This window comes from Panthera uncia, chromosome B1 (assembly GCF_023721935.1).
Source record: "Panthera uncia isolate 11264 chromosome B1, Puncia_PCG_1.0, whole genome shotgun sequence".
Classification (NCBI taxonomy): domain Eukaryota; kingdom Metazoa; phylum Chordata; class Mammalia; order Carnivora; family Felidae; genus Panthera; species Panthera uncia.
In genome coordinates this window covers 43,348,484-43,366,058 of record NC_064811.1, presented here as the reverse complement: position 1 = coordinate 43,366,058, position 17,575 = coordinate 43,348,484, and the positions used below count along the sequence as shown (strand labels likewise).

Here is a 17,575-nt window from a genome sequence, read left to right as displayed (position 1 = left end):
CTTTTTTATTTGGACTATGAAAAGGAGATAGAATAGCTATCTGAAGAAGACAGAGTTGTAAGGAAGTCTAAAAAAAAATTAGTAACTTGAATATATTTATAGAAAGTGGAGAAGACTGGGGGTGCCTGGGTGGCTCAGTAGGTTAAGCGTCCAACTCTTGGTTTCATCTCAGGTCATGATCTCACTTCATGAGTTTGAACCCTGAGTTGGGCTCTGCGCTGACAGTACAGAGCCTGCTTGGGATTCTCTCTCTCTTCCTCTCTCTGCCCCTCTCCAACTCTCTCTCTCTCCCTCTCTCTCAAAATAGATTAAGGAGAAAAAAAAAAAAAAAAAAGGGGGGAAAACTAAAAAAAAAAAAAAAACAGGAAAAAAGAGGGCAGAATAACAAGCAGAGAAAGGTCCCACAGGAAATGGAAGGCGTATGGGATAAAGTAAAGGAGTAACTCTGAAACAGTTTGATAAAGCTGTGAGTGATAGAGAAAAGAGACTGAAGAGTGGGTATAATGGGAGTGAAGTGATAGAGCTAGAAGAATTTCAGGTTCTGGTTACAGTTCCAATCAATAGTTTTGGAAAATTTATTTATTTTTAGTAATCTCTATACCCAAGGTGGGGCTTCAACTCACAACCCCAAGATTAAGAGTTGCATGATCTTCTGACTGAGCCAGCCAGGTGCCCCTTAAATATCTGATAGGGAATAGTTCTGGATAATAGGGAACAGGATGCTGCATGGAGTGGGATGTCAAAGAAAAGTGTGGGTGAAGTATGTTCGAGTCAAGAAATTCAAGGAAGTTTGAGATAAGACAGTTTGGATGTGATAATCTCTTGTGGAAATAAGCCTAAGGCAGTCAAAAGAGTTGGAACTTCTTGTTTAAACTTAGAATTGCCAAGGATTCCCTAGAAGTGTGTTTTCTTTTTTCCCCCTGGGTCCTATAAAGTAGGAACTGGCTTGATTAAATTGATGCTAAGTCACATGTGGTTAGCCTTAGTTAGGCATCAAATTCCCATGGCAGCAAGCTTCACTCCCAGGCTGTAATTGTGTTTGTAATTAATATGGGAGGACTTTGCAGTTGGTTCATACTCATTAAAGGTAATAGTAGAGAATTAAAGTTGATATGCTGTTACATTAAAAGAATATCCAAAGCTATATTTTTGTCATGAAGATGTTTCACTTACTTCATTAGATTGAGATAAGTAGTCTGTTTTTAAAGATATTGTGTATTATTTTTCTTTTTAGCATCCCAATGTGTTTGTTGGTTAACCAGCATCTTAGTCTTCTAGCAAGAAAGTTTCCAGAAACTAAATTTGTTAAAGCCATCGTGAATAGTTGTATTCAACACTACCATGACAATTGTTTACCAACAATTTTTGTTTATAAAAACGGTCAGATAGAAGGCAAATTCATTGGAATTATAGAATGTGGAGGCATAAATCTCAAGCTAGAAGGTAATGATATTATTTTTAAAATGTTTATTAAAAAGGGGTGAAAACTTCCACAAATTAACAAGTAACATGAAAGTTTATCTTCATAAAACATAAGGTTTTTTTCCTCTAGCTTCTGGTGTCTTCTTCCATGTCTCCAGATTAATTTTCCTCAATAATACTCTTGTTATAACATCCACTTGCTTAAATCCTTAATAGTTCCTTGTGTCAAATCAGTTAAAAATACAAAATCTTCTACTTGAGCATTTCAGCCCACCTATCCAGCTATATTTCTCCAGTGCTTTCTAGTTTCTGTTCCAGCCAGGCTGGTCTTCAGTCACTACCACAGACATACCTTACTCATTTGTGCCTTTATTCTTTGTCTCATACTCCTTCCCTATACCCAAAATACCCCACCATTCTTTATTCTTCCTTCCATGCCCTATTCCTTCGTGGTTTTCCTAGATTTCCATTTTGCTCATTGTGTGATTTTGGACCAATTCATAATCTTGTCTTCCTCTTCTCTACGAAATTTCTGTAGCGTATTTTCTTAATTTATTTTTCACTTATCCACATACTATCCAATTTTGTTAATCAATTCCCTTTATTTTCTTTTCCATTGTACACAGCACAATACTTTATAATTTTATCTTCTTTAAGAATTTTTATTTCCTAACCTACTTTTAAAAAATGTTTTATTTTTTTGAGAGAGAGACAGAGCATGAGCAGGAGAGGGGCAGAGAAAGAGGGAGACACAGAATCTGAAACAGGCTCCAGGCCCTGAGAACCTGACGCAGGGCTGCAGCTCACAGATCATGAGATCATGACCTGAGCCAAAGTCCGATGCTTAACTGACTGAGCCACCCAGGCACCCACTTCCTAACCTACTTCTAAGGCCATATCTTTGATCTAGTCATTTCTTAGAACTGCTTGAATTCTATTTTATTAAAATCTTTTTCTCACACCATCATGTTAAAGTCATTGGACCTCATCCCTTTAATTTGAAAGAAATTAATACAGGGGCACCTGGGTGGCTCAGTTGGTTGGGCCACCAACTTCGGCTCAGGTCATGATCTCACAGTTTGTGAGTTTGAGCCCTGCATCGGGCTCTGCACTGACAGCTCAGAGTCTGGAGCTCTGCTTTGGATTCTGTGTCTCCCTCCTTGTGCTATCTCTCAAAAATAAATAAATGTTAAAAAAAATAAAAGAAATTAATACATAAGAGTACAAACAATAATATAGTAAACATTCATGTAATCAATTACTGCCAAAAATAACAAATGTGAACATTTATTCATGTTTGCATGAGTTGTTTCTTTGTTGCTCAAATAAACATTATAGATATAGTTGAAGTTACCTAGATTTTCATTCCTAGTCCCATTCTCCTCCCTGTCTCCCTGGAGGCAATCACTATCATGAGTAGTATGTTATCTCATCTGTGTTTTTTTTGTTTTTTGGGGTTTTTTTTTGTGTGTGTATAAACATTTTTAAAAAATTGTTGTAAAATGCACATAACATGAAATGTATCCATTTATCTTAACAATTTTTAAAATATACAATACAGTATTATTAATTATAGTTACTATGCTGTACATTACATCCCCAGGACTTACTTATTTAGCCATTTTTAGGTATATAGTTCAGTGTCATTAAGTACATTCACACTGTTGTGCAACCATTACCATCATCCATCTCTAGAACTTTTTATCTTGCATAACTGCAACTCTATACCCACTGAAAAATAGCCCCCTTCATTTCCCTTTTCCTCTAGTCTTGGCAACCACCGTCCACTTTCTGATTCTATGAATTTGGCTACTCTCAGTACCTCATATAAATGAATGATACAGTCCCTTTGTGACTGGCTTATTTCACTTAGCATAATGTCCTTAAGGTTCATTCATATTACAGCATTTGTCAGGATTTCCTTCGTTTTTAAGGCTGAATAATATTCCATTTTATGTTTAGACCACGTTTTGTTTATCCATTCATCTGTCCGTGGGCACTTGGGTTGCTTATACTCTTTGGCCATTATGAATCATGCTGCTATGAATGTAAATGTACAAAAATAAACTGTTCTAGTCCCTGCCTTCAATTCTTTTGGGTATTTATTCAGAAGTTGAATTGCTGGATTATATAGTAATTCTATTTTAAGTTTTTGAGAAATAGCATAGTGTTTTGCACAGTGGCTGCCCCATCTTACACTGCCACCAACAGGGCAGAGGAGTTCCAATTCGTCCACATCCTTGCCAACATCTGTTGTTTTCTGTGTGTGTGTGTGTGTGTTTTGCATAGTACCATTCTAATATATGTGAGGTGTTTTCTCCACTGATTTTTAATGTTTCCTAATGTCATTTTTCATGGTTCCCAAAATGCTTCAATGTATTTCTGAAGTCTCTAATATACCTCTACTATTTGTCTCAACACAGCACTGTGTTTATTACTATAGCTTTATAACAACCTAGTTGTCTCTAGTAGGGCAAGTCTTTTTCAAAATTTCATGTAGATGTTGGAATTAGTCAACTTATGTGAAAAATTCTGTTGATTATTAGAATCATATTTATAGATTGTTGGGAGACTTGATATCCAATAACAGTGAATGTTCCTACCCATGAATGAGATAGATCTCATCATTTATTTTGGTCCTTTATGGTTTTTGTAATTTTCCTCACAGATATATATATCACATTTTGTAACATATTTTATAATTTTCCTCAGGAGTGTGTTTTATAATTTGCTTCATAAATATTCTGTTCGTCTATACAGTACTTAGGAATAAATTTAACAAAATGATGAATTTTCAGGGATTGGGGTTTTTGGCTATCAGTTAAATTCTTTTGGTTTCTCTCAGATATATTTTTGGTATTCATATTTTTATTAAAATTTTTCCATTAAAATTTTCAAATGTGTTGGCATAAGTTTTTCATAGTCTCATAGCCATATTAGAATCTTTACCCTGACTATGTCCCATGTAAATTCTTTATATGAATTTATTTTTTTCCCTTTTGAGGTCATTTTTGCCTGAGGTATGTCTATTAGTTTCTTCAAAGAACCAGCTTTTGATTTTGTTGGTCACGTATACTGATTTTTTCTACTTTTGCTAAAGTCTTCATTATATTCCTCTTTCAGTTTTTTTTTTTTTTTGGGGGGGGGTTACTTTATTGTTCTTTTCCTAGCTTCTTGATTTAAAATTTTAAGCCACTTATTTTAAGTCAATTTAAAATAAACATTTTAGCCGTAATTTCTCCCTTTAAGTATAACTTTGCTGTATCCAATGTGTATTTTGATATTGTAGTCCTTTCACAGTCACTCAGTTCTAAATATATCTAAATATACACATTAATTTTTTATTAGCATCAACTACTGTTTCATATAGATGAGAAATTCTTTTTATTTTCCAAGATTTTTATCTGATTTAATGATGGGTTATTTATTGCAGAACTTGAATGGAAACTAGCAGAAGTTGGAGCGATACAGACTGATTTAGAAGAAAACCCCAAAAAAGGCATTGTAGATGTGATGGTATCTTCAATTAGAAACACTTCTCTTTATGATGACACTAATAGTTCAAGCAGTGATAATGATGATACCAAATAGAAATATTTAATAAATAGCTTCAAAGTATTTATATACTGTTTTGTCAATGCCTTTATAGAGATCAGAAAATTTATAGATTTGTTTTATTTTTATATTAGAATTATAGCTTATATATCATTTTAAAAACTTTCAGGTATTTCAGAATTTATTGCCTCCAACAAAACCAGAATTTGTACTGGACCCTGTGGTTTATCCTTTTTTTGACCCACAAGTCCTCTGTGTTGCTTACCCCCAAAGAGGCCTATGAATAAAAATAATGAAAGATGACCTTAAATTTCATTTCAATTACATCAATAGCTTTTATTTTTATTTTTAAATTTTTATTATTAAATATTTTTTAAGTAGGCTCTACACCCAGTGTGGGGCTTGAACTCAGACCCTGACATCAAGAGTCACATGCTCTACTAAGCCAGCCAGGCACCCCTACATTGAGAGATTTTAAAGTTTATTATTTAGGGGCCTTGAGTGAAAATACTTAAATTTGTGACTATATACTTTTTCTTTGAGATCTCTTAGCTGTTAAAAAAATTAACCACTTGGGCTCCTGAATGGCTCAGTCGGTTAGCTTAGGCCATGATCTCACAGTTTGTGGGTTCAAGCCCCACATCGGGCTCTGTGCTGACAGCTCAGATCCTGGAGCCGGCTTCCGATTCTGTGTCTCCTTCTCTCTCTGCCCCTCCCTTGCTTGCCCTCTGTCTGTCTGTCTCTCTCTCTCAAAAATAAACACTAAAAAAAAAATTAAAAAAAAATTAACCACTCAATAGAAAAACGCAATTTAAGGATTCCGAAAAGTACATAAGAAACGTCTCCACTCATGATTATTGTTTTTAATAGTTCTGTTACAAAGTTAGAAAATTACTAAGTACTCTCACTGATAGATGATAGAATCAGTAGAACTTTACTTATCAGATGATAAATGAGGAGAAATGAGAAAAATATATGTGAGACTTGCCTATGTTTTAATAGTAATCACAGAAGAATTCATCATGGAAAAATATATAATATTAGGACATTGCAGAAGACTTACAGGATGTTTTATCTTGGCTTAATAATGAACAGCATTTACGGGGCGCCTGGGTGGCGCAGTCGGTTAAGCGTCCGACTTCAGCCAGGTCACGATCTCGCGGTCCGTGAGTTCGAGCCCCACGTCAGGCTCTGGGCTGATGGCTCGGAGCCTGGAGCCTGTTTCCGATTCTGTCTCCCTCTCTCTCTGCCCCTCCCCCGTTCATGCTCTGTCTCTCTCTGTCCCAAAAATAAATAAAAAATGTTAAAAAAAAAAAAATAATAATGAACAGCATTTTCAGAGAAAAGAGTGGTAAATTCAGAATACAATAGTTCAATGACAGATTTTATTATTCTACTTTGTATTAAGGACCCATCATTCTGATTGTGGATGTTCACTGATGTTTGTGAGACAATCTAGGCTAAGTTTGAATGATTAAATTACAAAAATAAATTGGTAAGAATTGAGACAGTTTAACACGGAGTCAAGAAAAGAGTCTGCTGCTCTTGGGGGTGGAGGAAGTAGGAATCATAGAGGCTCAGAGAATGAGGAAGTGGGAGGAAAGTTAAATACAGATTTGAATTGGGTTAACAGGTAGAATAAAATCAAATGATCTAATTTTGCAAAGGATCAGGGAGATCCCTTTCTTCTGAGGTAGCTCAGAAGGGCTTTTGAAAACACATACATCTTGGGATGAAGGGAGGGAAAGTTGAGGGTTGCACACAATGGGTTTTTTTTTTGTGCGTGTTTTTTTTTGTAACATTGTGCACACATGTAACAGAAATAATTACCTATACTGACCCAACTGCTGCAATTCTCTTTAACAAATTCATGGATACATTTTTAATTAGGATAATAGTTGTGTGAATGAAAAGCCATATTATAAAGTTAAAATGTAACTTTAACACTATATAATGCATATAAATATGAACATTATCGTATCTCCAGTTAAAACCAAATGCAAAAAGTCCTCCTAAATGTAATCTTTTTTTGTTTAGTAAATACATATTTATCTATTTTCTTTAAGTTAAAATTAATAGAAGAAGTATTAGTAGTATTTAAGATACCTGAATTAAAAAGGTAGATTTCCCTTTTAATAAGATCTTAACTCAAATCCACCAGGTGGCAGTAAGTTTTTTTTCCACAAGAACAGTTCATGAAGACTTTCATATTTGTAAAAATCGTAAAATTATAGCATGTTTTAAGTGGCTGGTTGTGATTCCAGTCACAGTCTTTTTCAAACGATGTGCACATGCCCACACCCACACCCACACATTCTTCTGGCAAGTACTCATGGCGGCCATCCCAGGTCAGTACTATGTCCATATGCTATTTCATTTACATTCTCATTTAAGTAAGGTATAAAATGTTTGTCAGAAAATGGATAAATTATAATTGTTTCCCATTTTATTGAGTGGATTTTTATTTTATTTTTTTTAATTGCCAACATTCAACAGTTTTGGACCTACAAAAAAAATAGGTATTGCATATATCCCAACCTAATATTTTTCTCTATTCCTTCCTGCCTGCCAACCATGCTCTGTTGAAATTCCCTTCCCCTACTTTACAGTGCCTTGTTTGTCAAAGTGTGGTCTTGGAATTTGCAGCATTCCTGGAGGCTAGTTAGAAGTGCAGAATCTCAGGCCCCATCCCAGACTAACCAAATTGAAAGTTTTATTTTAACGAGATCCTTAGGTGATTGAGCAGTTGGACAGCAAACCCCTTTAAGACATCTTGAGTGCGTTCTTGAACTCTTTCTCCACATTTTTGGTCATTAAGAGTTGTTATCGATTTCATTACTTGATTTCAGTTTATCTCCCCTTTGTACTTTAAAACACATTATTAACATTATGAAGGCTAATTCTCTTTTTTTTAATTTATTTTTATTTATTTTTGAGAGGGAGAGAGAGCGTGCATGTGCAGGGGAGGGGCAGAGAGAGAAGGACAAAGAGAGAATCCCAAGCAGGCTCCATGCTGTCAGCACAGAGCCTGACGTGGGTCTCAATCTCACAAACCGTGAAATTGTGACCTGAGCTGAAATCAAGGGTCTGACGCTTAACTGACTGAGCCACCCAGGTGCCCCTAAGGCTAGTTCTTCACAACATTATAATCTGCCTGCCGTCATAATCTAGGATATAAAGAAGATCCTAAAAACTTATTACTAGCATGTTATTCCTTTTATCTCATTTATTCATTCATCTGTTTATTCATTCACCTCAGGCACTGAAATAGATGCTCCAAATTCAGTGGTGGAGAAAGCACATAGTTCATAGTACCATGTAGTGGTGGAGTTGTTAGTTAAAAATAAAAGTCAAACATACATGTAACTTAATAAGTATTATCGAGGAAAGAGTGGGCACAACAATAGACAGTAACTGTGGGTACTCTGTGGGGGAGGGAGGAGGTGAGACATAGGAGACCTACTTAAATAGCGTAGTTAGATTTTTGAGACATGAAGACTGAGGAGCCAGCCACGAGAAAAGGTAGGAGGGTAGTCCAAGCAAGGGCACAGCATGTGCCAAAGCCTGAGAACAGAGAGAGATTAGCAAGGAACTAAAGGCAGTTTCTAGGTGGGGAGTGTTCTGGGAAAAGTAAAAAATGAAGAACATAAGTTTGGAGATATAGCAAGGGCTAGATCAAACCGGGTGTTATGACCATGATTAGGAGTATGAATGGAATGGGAAGCAAAAGGGTTTCAAGTAGGAACATACGATTTCATTCTTATTTCCCAAAGAATATTCATGCTGCTCTGTACAGAACAGGTTGAAGGGGGCACACAAGATATTTGAGATACCCAAGAGGAGACATCAGGTAGGCAATTGGACATAAGTGTATGGAGCCCAAAGAAGAGGTGTAGGCTGGAGTTACAAATTTATGAGTCATTTCAGGGGCGGCTGAACTGGGTGGCTCAGTTGGTTAAGCATCCGACTTCAGCTCAGGTCATGATCTCAGGTTTTGTGAGTTTGAGCCCTGCATCAGGTTCTGTGCTGAGAGCTCAGAGCGTAGAGCCTGCTTTGGATTGTGTCTCCCTCTCCCACTGCCCCTCCCCTGCTCACTCTCTTTCTCTCTCTCTCTCAAAAAAAAAAAAAAAAGATTTAAAAAAATTTTTTAAAAAGTTACTATTAAAAAAAAATAAAACAAAATTGATGAGTCATTTCAACCATTCCTAGGTTTCCAGCAACAAATTGTAAACATCTAAAACCATCATCCTTACTACTAAACCTTTATGTAGCAGTTTATAATTTACATTTGATCATCACAATTCTCTGAGATGCTTATTCTTCTATGTTTACAGATAAATGCTCTGAAGCTCAGACAAATTCTTTTAACTTGTGCAATGTCTCTTACTTTAGAACTGGTCAGGATTTAAGCCCAGACCTTTGACTACAAAGTCTATTATCACCACCTCATATTATTGTACTGCCCTCTATTTTAAAGGATCTAGAAACAATATTAGAAATTGGCTAACCCATGGAGATTTCTTTTAAAAAAATGCCACAAACTTTTCTTATATTCCCTATCATGCATATCTTAAATTTCCTGTGTTCCAGTTTACCTTAAACTATGGTGGTGAAACTAGGAATGCCAATGAAAGGATAGACAGGACTTTGTAACTGATGGGACCCAAGAACTAGGGGGAGAACTTGAGCAAGAGATGTAAGAATCATACAGAAGGGAGTATCATTTGTAATAGCCAATGCTTACATGGGATCTCTTATGTACCAGGTACTATTACACACACACACACACCCTTACATCTATTTTCTGTATCTCAATTATCCCATGAGACAGGTTTGCTACTATCCTCATTTTACAGATGAGGAATGTGAAGAACAGAGAAATAACTTGCTCAAAGTCATGTAGATATTAAGTGGTGGGTTGGGATTTCAATCCAGCAGTTTTAGTTTCCAATTTTGTACTCTTAACAACTAAATTATATTGTCTCTATCAAGACATCAACTAGGAGAATCAGTTGGAAAGGGTGCTGGAAATGCTGTTTAAGTAATAGCAAGGTATATGAGAAAGAATTAACAGAATATTTAAATTACATAAATTGTTGTTTAGGATCTGTGAAACTATGAAGCAGGATTTTTCTTAGGGAAAAGTAGAATCTAGAAGTTGGAAAAGTTATTAGAAATATCTGATTCAGTTTTCTTCTTGGAGAGAATATGGGGAGAACAGATAAACTGTGAACTGAACTGGGGAAATGTTCAAGCAGTGACAGAGGACTGAGCAGAAAAAAACAGAGGATTATCAATTGGTCTTGGTAAATGATTAAATACAGAAAATGAGAGAGGAAGGAGTCAAAGATGAACATGATTTGATACTAGTGACTAAGAGTATAATGGAACCATTAAAAGGGCAAAGGTGTTTTTGAAGATAGGAGTTCTAGATGAGGTAGAATCTGAGGAGGGATCACTTTCTCTAGAATATAAACATCCATGTCATAGGGGAAGCATGCAAACCCTCTGGTCTGGCTGCAACCTACCTTATCCATATTATTAACCTTGCCTGCTCACCTACTACCAGCATCCTTTAGGATTCATGATAGCAAGTGACAGAAAACCTCTCACTAGTTTAAGCAATAAAACAGACACATGAAAGAACTAATTTAACTGAAATTTCCAGTTATCTGGCCCACGTTGGGTTCAGGGCATTAAATGCTAACAAGGCCAAATCTCCATCTTTGAATCCGCTTTTTTCCACGTTGCCTTCTTTCTTAGAATAATCCATGAGTGGAAAGATGGCTTCAGGCCTTCATTTTTCCAGATTTAAATCCATTGGCAGAGAGAGCACCCTACTTGGTAACTCCAGCCTAAGGCAGAAGATCAACTCAAATATGCTTCCTTCACTGGCTTCCTTCCTTCCTTCCTTCACTGCCCCAGCCATAACGGACTGAGTGAATAGTTCTCCAAGAGGAATTATTGGAATAGAAAATGAATATTTAACAGGCAAAAATGTCTGCTATATGATGGAGTGGTTAAAATCCTCAGGTGAAGGATCAGGGATAAGTTCCCCAATTTTGATGTTCTTTTTCTGTGAGCATATGGCAAGAATCATAAATGCTTACTGAGATGAATGTTACCTTGAAGGGAGCAATTTTGAAACAAGAAGATGGTTTCTATTGCAAATCCAAAAGACATTCACTAAAACATGAAAAATACTAGGAATTAGGGCTGTAAAGACTTCTTTTCCAATCATTGACAACTACTGAAACGTGCTTTCCCATATGGACCAAGTGTGTTGTAAGCATCAATGGAAGTAATTTCCCCTAAAGTAAGTAGGAAGTATTCACATGCTTTTCTAATAAGGAAAGCCGTGCAGATTAGGTCCTGGTGTATCCTCACTGCTTCATCCCTCATCTGCCATTATACTGTCACCAGGTTTTTAAGGCCAGGTGAAAAACTCCGAAGGAACACATCTTGACCTTCTTTTACCTCCCTCCTCCAGCCACTGGCAAATATCCGGTCTCCGCAGGCCCACCCACCAATAAGAAACACGAGCCTTGCTCCTTCCAGAGAGAAGAAAAAGATGTCTCTGGATGTCCATCCACCTTCGCAAACAACCTCTCCCAGCCCCAAGAGAGGAAACACGAGTGATGCCGCTGGTGAATGAAAAAAGTCTTCCGCCTGCCAACACCCGGAAAATCTTCCCTGGCGTTGTTGGCAAAGTGATTTGCTTTTTAAAAGGGAGAGGGTCCCCTTTTGCACCCCCGGATGCCTCATCCAGCAAGAAGCTCTCCCTCCACCTCCTCCTCCTCCTCCTCGCTCCCTGCCATAGGCGAAAACCAAAGCCGCCCGGACCTAATGCCAACGATTCCCCCGATCCGACCAGGCCCCGCCTCCCCGGCTTTCCAGTAACGAGTGCGGAGTAGGGGGCGCCGAGGAAATACCGGTCTCCCTCCGCGGACGGCGCAGACGCACGGCTCAAGGGAGCCGGAGTCTCCTCGGCGCCCGGGATCCCCTCCGCGGCTCGGCGCTGCCTAACGGGGCAAGTCGCATGCGCACCGAGTTGCGCCGGGGAAAGGGAGAGTGAGGGGAGGGGCAAACTCAGAGCGCCGGCGGTCGGAGCCCGCGAGGGTCACTGACGACGCATGCGCTGGCAGGGAGCGCAATCACAGACTAGGTTTGCGGCTACCGGCTTAAAAAGGAAACCCCCGAGAGTGAGAGCGCGAAGGAAATCTGGCCGCCGACGCGTGCGCGCTCTTGGTGAGTGGCGTCCCACCGGGTGGGCCCGGGGCCTGAAGTCCGTCGGTAGGCTTGCCTCGGCGGCGCATGCGTGCTCCTAGTGCCGGTGGAGGAGGGGAGGAGAAGGGAGGGGGAGGAGCGGGCGGCAGTAGCGGTGAATTTTTTGGAGGTGGGTGGGGGGGCGCTACTCACAACCCCAGGTGCTGCTTGTGCTGGAGCCGCGGTGTCTCCTGGACGCTGCCGGGTTAGTGGTTCCGAGTCACCGCAGCCAGACTCCAGGGTGGGGGAGGGAAGAAGCCGGAGCCGCCGCAAGCTACACGGTGAGAGCGCGGGGAAGGGGAGGGAGCGGGGGGCGGTGTGTGTGTGCGTGTGTGTGTGTGCGTGTGCGTGTGTGTGTGTGTGTGTGTGTGTGGCCGGGGGGGCGGCGGCCAAGGGAGGGGAAGGCGGGAGCTAAAGCCCAAGTTTTGCTTATCGCCCTAGTGTGCCTTTTCCCGGGAGTTGGGGTGGAGTCGCACCCTAGCTGAGGGGCCCTCTGGGCTGCTGGGGTTACCTGCGGGGCAGGGGCGGGATTGGGGTGCACGGTGGGGCCAGGTGGCTAGAGCGCGCCCCGGGGCTGGGGCCGATTGCAGCGGCAGAGCGGCCGGGAAAGCCGGAGATGCGGTGCAGAGAGGGCTTTCGCTGGGGACCCGCTAGGCCTTGTGACCCACTTTATTCCTGTCACAACTCGGGCACGTTTGGAGCGGCGCCCAATGGGGCGCCGGGGCGGCCAGCTCCTCCGGGGAACCCCCGCCCTGCCGGCCCGCGCGCCGCGGTCCGCAGTCCGAGCGGCGGCCGCCGCCCGTGGGCTGGTTCCGTTAGTGGTCGTGGTTCCGGGGCTCGGTTCCCGGGGAGCGCGCGGCTCCGCGCGTCCGGCTCGGGCAACGGCGCGGGTTCGGGCGCTCGAGGCGCTGCGCCAGGTCTTCTGCCGACCCGCGCCTCCCCGCGCCTCCCCGCGCCTCCCGCGCCTTGTCACCACCGCAGCTGGCTGTTCTAGATCCCTTTCCGCCCGAGAAGCTGTAGTCTGTGTGTAGCTGGTCCTGCGCTCTGGCCCCCGGTGTGTAATTTCCAACACGTAACGCTGCAGAGCTTACATTCTTCAGAGTGTTTTCGCTGGTGTAGAAGTCGTCCTGTTGATGATAATAGTGAGCAGGATCCAGTAAGATAAATGGCTCGGCCTCTGACCTGGCGGATGAAAGATCGAATCAGTGGTTGTTTCTTGCTATTAGGATACCGGGCTAAAGGACTTCAAGGCTTATTAGCCTTGAAAACATTGATTTTTTTTTTTTTTTTTTTTTACAGTGAAAGAAAAGCACAAGAAGAAAGTTTTACAGTCATTGTTGATATGACTATTATGCTGGTCCCCCAGATCAAAAAAAAGGTAATTTCACTTGGAAGATTGCATTCTAATTTGTAGCTTTATTTTTAGGGATAAAGAATTGTGGAGTGTTTGTTCCTTCACCTGCTTCAAAAACAAACGTTTTAAAAGGATATAATTTAGCTAACGAATTGGCTTCTTGAAAGCTATCCCTTGGGAACCTCAAATCTGGTTTGTTGTAAAATTTTGTTGGGGGAAGGAAACTAACTCAGGTATTATGTAGTTGAATGAACAGAATGTCATTAAAGGTTAGCCAGAAGAAGACAGATGAAAGTTGTGGTAGAACTAGTCATGATCAGTTATGAGAGAAAGAATGAGGAAGCTTTTTGTGCCCTGGCATGGAAAGATCTCCAAAAGATGTTATAGAGTGGGAAAAAGTCCCTCCCCACCCCCCACAAAAAGGTGTAGGACAGTGTGAATAATGTGTTACTTTATGTGTTAAGGTGTGGGGAAGGAATAAGAATATATACTTATGTTTGCTCTTCCATTATAAAGAAACTGGGAAGATACTGGAGAAGAAATAAGGGGGGGCGGGGGCCGGTAACCTGAAGAAGGGAGGTGGGAAATGAGAGGCACACTGTATGTGTCTTTGTATTTAAAACTCTTGGTGGCTGTGTTACAGATTCATAAACTAGATTAAACCAAAATCCTCTTCTCAGAATAATTTGCTATGTGGGTTTTGTCTGTCTGCCTGTTTCTGTTCTATTGCTTGTTGTGGTTTTGACCATTTTCAGTATGATTTCCCTTTATATTTCTTAGAAAAATGAACTAACATTGAAAGAAAATTTAGGATAAGTTTGGCTCTTTCTACTTTAATTTTTAAGATGCTAAAGTCACAGACTAACTAAAGATATTTAGTTATATTTTGCTTAGCTAAAATATATAATGGTATTTACATTGGGCATTATGGCTGGATTATGCTGTTTTCAGAGTACAGCTTTATGTCTCCCTGTTTTTTCGGGAATCATAGTTGTATAAAATTTCACTTTTTTTAAAACTCAAAAGTTGTGATAATTGGAGAATATGAACACCTCATTACAATGAAAATAGACTTGATTTTCCAGGTAGTTTGCTTTTCAGACTGGGAAACTTTTTTTCTCTTAAGGAAAGCAGACATGAACCTCGATTTCTGAAATTTGTTTATATAGTTCTTACGAAAAATTAAAATATATTTGAGGGGCAGCATTCTATTAGAGCAATAAAGTAAAAACTTTTTATGATTTATGGATTGCTATAAAAATTAAGATTTTTTTTTTTTAACTGCCAACCTAACCTTTTTAACTAGGTTACAATTGCAAAAGGGCTTTGTTAGAGTGGATGTAATTTTTGAGGGGAGGGTACTGAAACTCCCTCTGGTGGCTAATAGTGTATAATCAAAGTAGTGAATGTTGAGTAGTGGGTGACAGTTACTGTCGGCATTTTTGTTATGTAACCAGTATTCCTTTTTATTTTGTAGGATAAGATAATTGTATTATTTCTGTTTGATTTGTAGGTATCTAGTAGCCAGACTTCTGCAAAATGGCATTTATTTTTCTTTTGAATTCCATGTAGGTCTGTTAATCCTTTTTGAAAAAAATAGAATCACATTTCCAAATTTTACTTAATTTTGTTTTTAAAATTATGGAAGTAAATTGATGATCATGAAAACAATACAATATGTATATAAGTGGAAACTTCCTTTGCACACTTATGGTTTTATTTCACGTCCCTCCCCAGAGATAATTGCTATTAACACTGTTGTATAACCTTCTCTATCTTTTTCTGTGCATTTATAAACCTAGACTTTTTAATATTGAAAATCTTAGCCCTCTACATTGGGTTCTGTACTACCCACAGGACAGGGATATGACTTGGAGTATGTCAGAAAGTTTAACTGACATGGTATATACCTCTTAGAACATACTCCTCTTTTCATTTGTGAGGGGTCAGTCAGCTTGGGGTGCATTTACAGTTTGCAGTAAGGTCCTGCTGATGTGAGCTTTATCTGGTGTAGATTGTATTTATCTGAAAGAGTTGGGTTTCCTGGGTTTTATAGGACTCTTTAGAGTCTACATTTTAGGGTTTTCTTTGGGTTTTGACCTGGTCAGTAGCTCACAGGTTAAACTTTGATTTTATTCTTCTGTTCTTGCAGACAAGAAACTCCCTAGGTTACATGAACCTTTCCAGGTCCTTTGAAGTGAAGATAGGTAAACTCTGTCCTTAACTAAGGGACACTGATTGACTTGGCTGGAATCTAGCCTTTGAGAGGGAAAGGAGGAGAACAGGCCTTTTAGTCTGGTTTGTACTTACCTGACAGCAGACAAGGAGTATGCATACCTCCACCCACCTCCTATTTCCTTCTGCAAGAGAACACTACCTTTCTAATAATTCTTTTCAGGTGATAGAGTGTGCAGAAAGTTCAGAGTATGAATCAAGACTAAATCTTTACTATTTAGTGTTTACTAAGCTATGTGAGATACATAGAAAGATTCAGTACATTGACCCTGCTCCCTGTGGGTCTGATGTCTAGTATAGTTAAAAGAGCATGTACATAAGGATTATGACACAAGATAGAAATGATCGATTCCAGAAGAAAAATATACATGAGGTTTAAAAGGGTGAGACTGTTTCCAGCCTTTTGTTTTTGCAGGTATGGGATTTAGAGGGAGAGTTTATATCTCATCCTTTTAAATAATTAAGAAAGGATAGGAAGGATAGACTGAGAAAGCTCAAATCTTAAGCTTTTAAAGAGTAAGCAAGTAAGGAGTTAAGTTGCATTGTTGCAGCAGACGTTTGTAAGACTAATTGATAGTTGCTTTTTTGTTTTTACACTAGTCCACAGGAAAGAGCCATTTGATGTTTAATTTGATAATTATAGCGTCTTTGAGATTTCAGGATTGTTAGAAATATTAGGAGATTTGGTTCTGTCAGTTAACTATTATCTACCATCTAATATGTCGGGAGATGTTAGTAATAAAAGTAAATTGTTTCTTACCTTATTTCCTTTCCTGAAAGCACATATTTAATATACCTTCTCTCCCACAGTTTTACTCCTACTGCTGTGTCAGTTAAATATTTGCTGCAAATATTTTAAACTGTGAAAGCAAACAACAACCTTGTGAAAAATCAAAGTTCCACATTATAGCAGTATTACCTTTTGTTGTTTGTGTCTATTTCCTTCCAGTTCTTTGCAGAGGCATAAAGTAAGTTTTTTTATGTGTAGTTTCTAATAGGCCTTGTACTAGTAAAGATTGCATTTTCTCTTTTACCAAGTCTAAAATTCTAGATGCAATTGTATGAATTACTTATAAAGTGTCAGAGCAATTTCTTACAAGTTGACTGTAATTATTATAATGACATTTATATTTATAGGTTGCTTTACAGCCATTTGTTAGTCATTTTTATAGCTCTGTTAACAACTTTTGTGAATTAGATGGATAGGAGTTTCCAGTTTTTCTCCATGTTATTAGTTATACAAATGTTAAATTACCTAAATTCATCCTCATAAGTATAGTGTCAGTTATTGAGTTGTTAATGTATCTTTGGTGTGTATTTTACAAAGATGTAATTCTGCTTATTATTTTAAGTCTTAGAAGTCTCCATAAAGAAATCACTTGTAAAAATTAAATATTTATGAATTGTTTTTGACCTACAGTATACTGCTTAGGATGTGGCTTACTTTGTTTTTCAGAAATATTTTAATTTTTACATTTATATGGTCAAATAGTAAAACAGGAATTCCCATATTTTTCAAAGAGTTCATATTTAGTCAGGTACTTAAGTTTTTAATTCTCATTCAGAATAGTGGAAAATGAAAACACAGGTTGGTTCACCTTAAGAGGTTTTGTATTTGAAAACAAACAAAACCAACCACAGATGGGGGTTTTATTAGTAAGGGTTAAACCATATGCCTAATTTAGAGTTTATTATTTGTATTAAATCATGGCTTAAATGTAAATAGTTGCCTTTGTCTCTTTT

At 38.8% G+C, this 17,575-nt stretch overlaps 2 protein-coding genes across 4 annotated transcripts in view; both read left to right on the top strand.

The window, feature by feature from the left end:
* The window catches only part of PDCL2 (phosducin like 2), a 35,552-nt gene extending 30,508 nt beyond the window's left edge, over positions 1 to 5,044 (top strand). The window contains exons 5-6 of the mRNA XM_049630497.1: positions 1,235 to 1,443; positions 4,856 to 5,044. Of these exons, the coding sequence (XP_049486454.1) occupies positions 1,235 to 1,443; positions 4,856 to 5,013 (367 nt within the window). The 3' untranslated portion in view covers positions 5,014 to 5,044. The remainder of the gene's footprint in view (positions 1 to 1,234; positions 1,444 to 4,855) is intronic.
* A 6,914-nt stretch (positions 5,045 to 11,958) lies between these two features.
* CLOCK (clock circadian regulator) overlaps positions 11,959 to 17,575 on the top strand; it is a 127,633-nt gene continuing 122,016 nt past the window's right edge. For 2 of the 3 annotated variants that reach the window (XM_049630492.1, XM_049630488.1), the window contains exons 1-2: positions 11,959 to 12,225; positions 13,543 to 13,621. The gene's annotated coding sequence lies outside the window, so the exon portion shown is untranslated. Of the gene's footprint in view, positions 12,226 to 12,335; positions 12,525 to 13,542; positions 13,622 to 17,575 lie in introns of those variants that run through there. The other variant, XM_049630489.1, reaches the window with a different exon arrangement.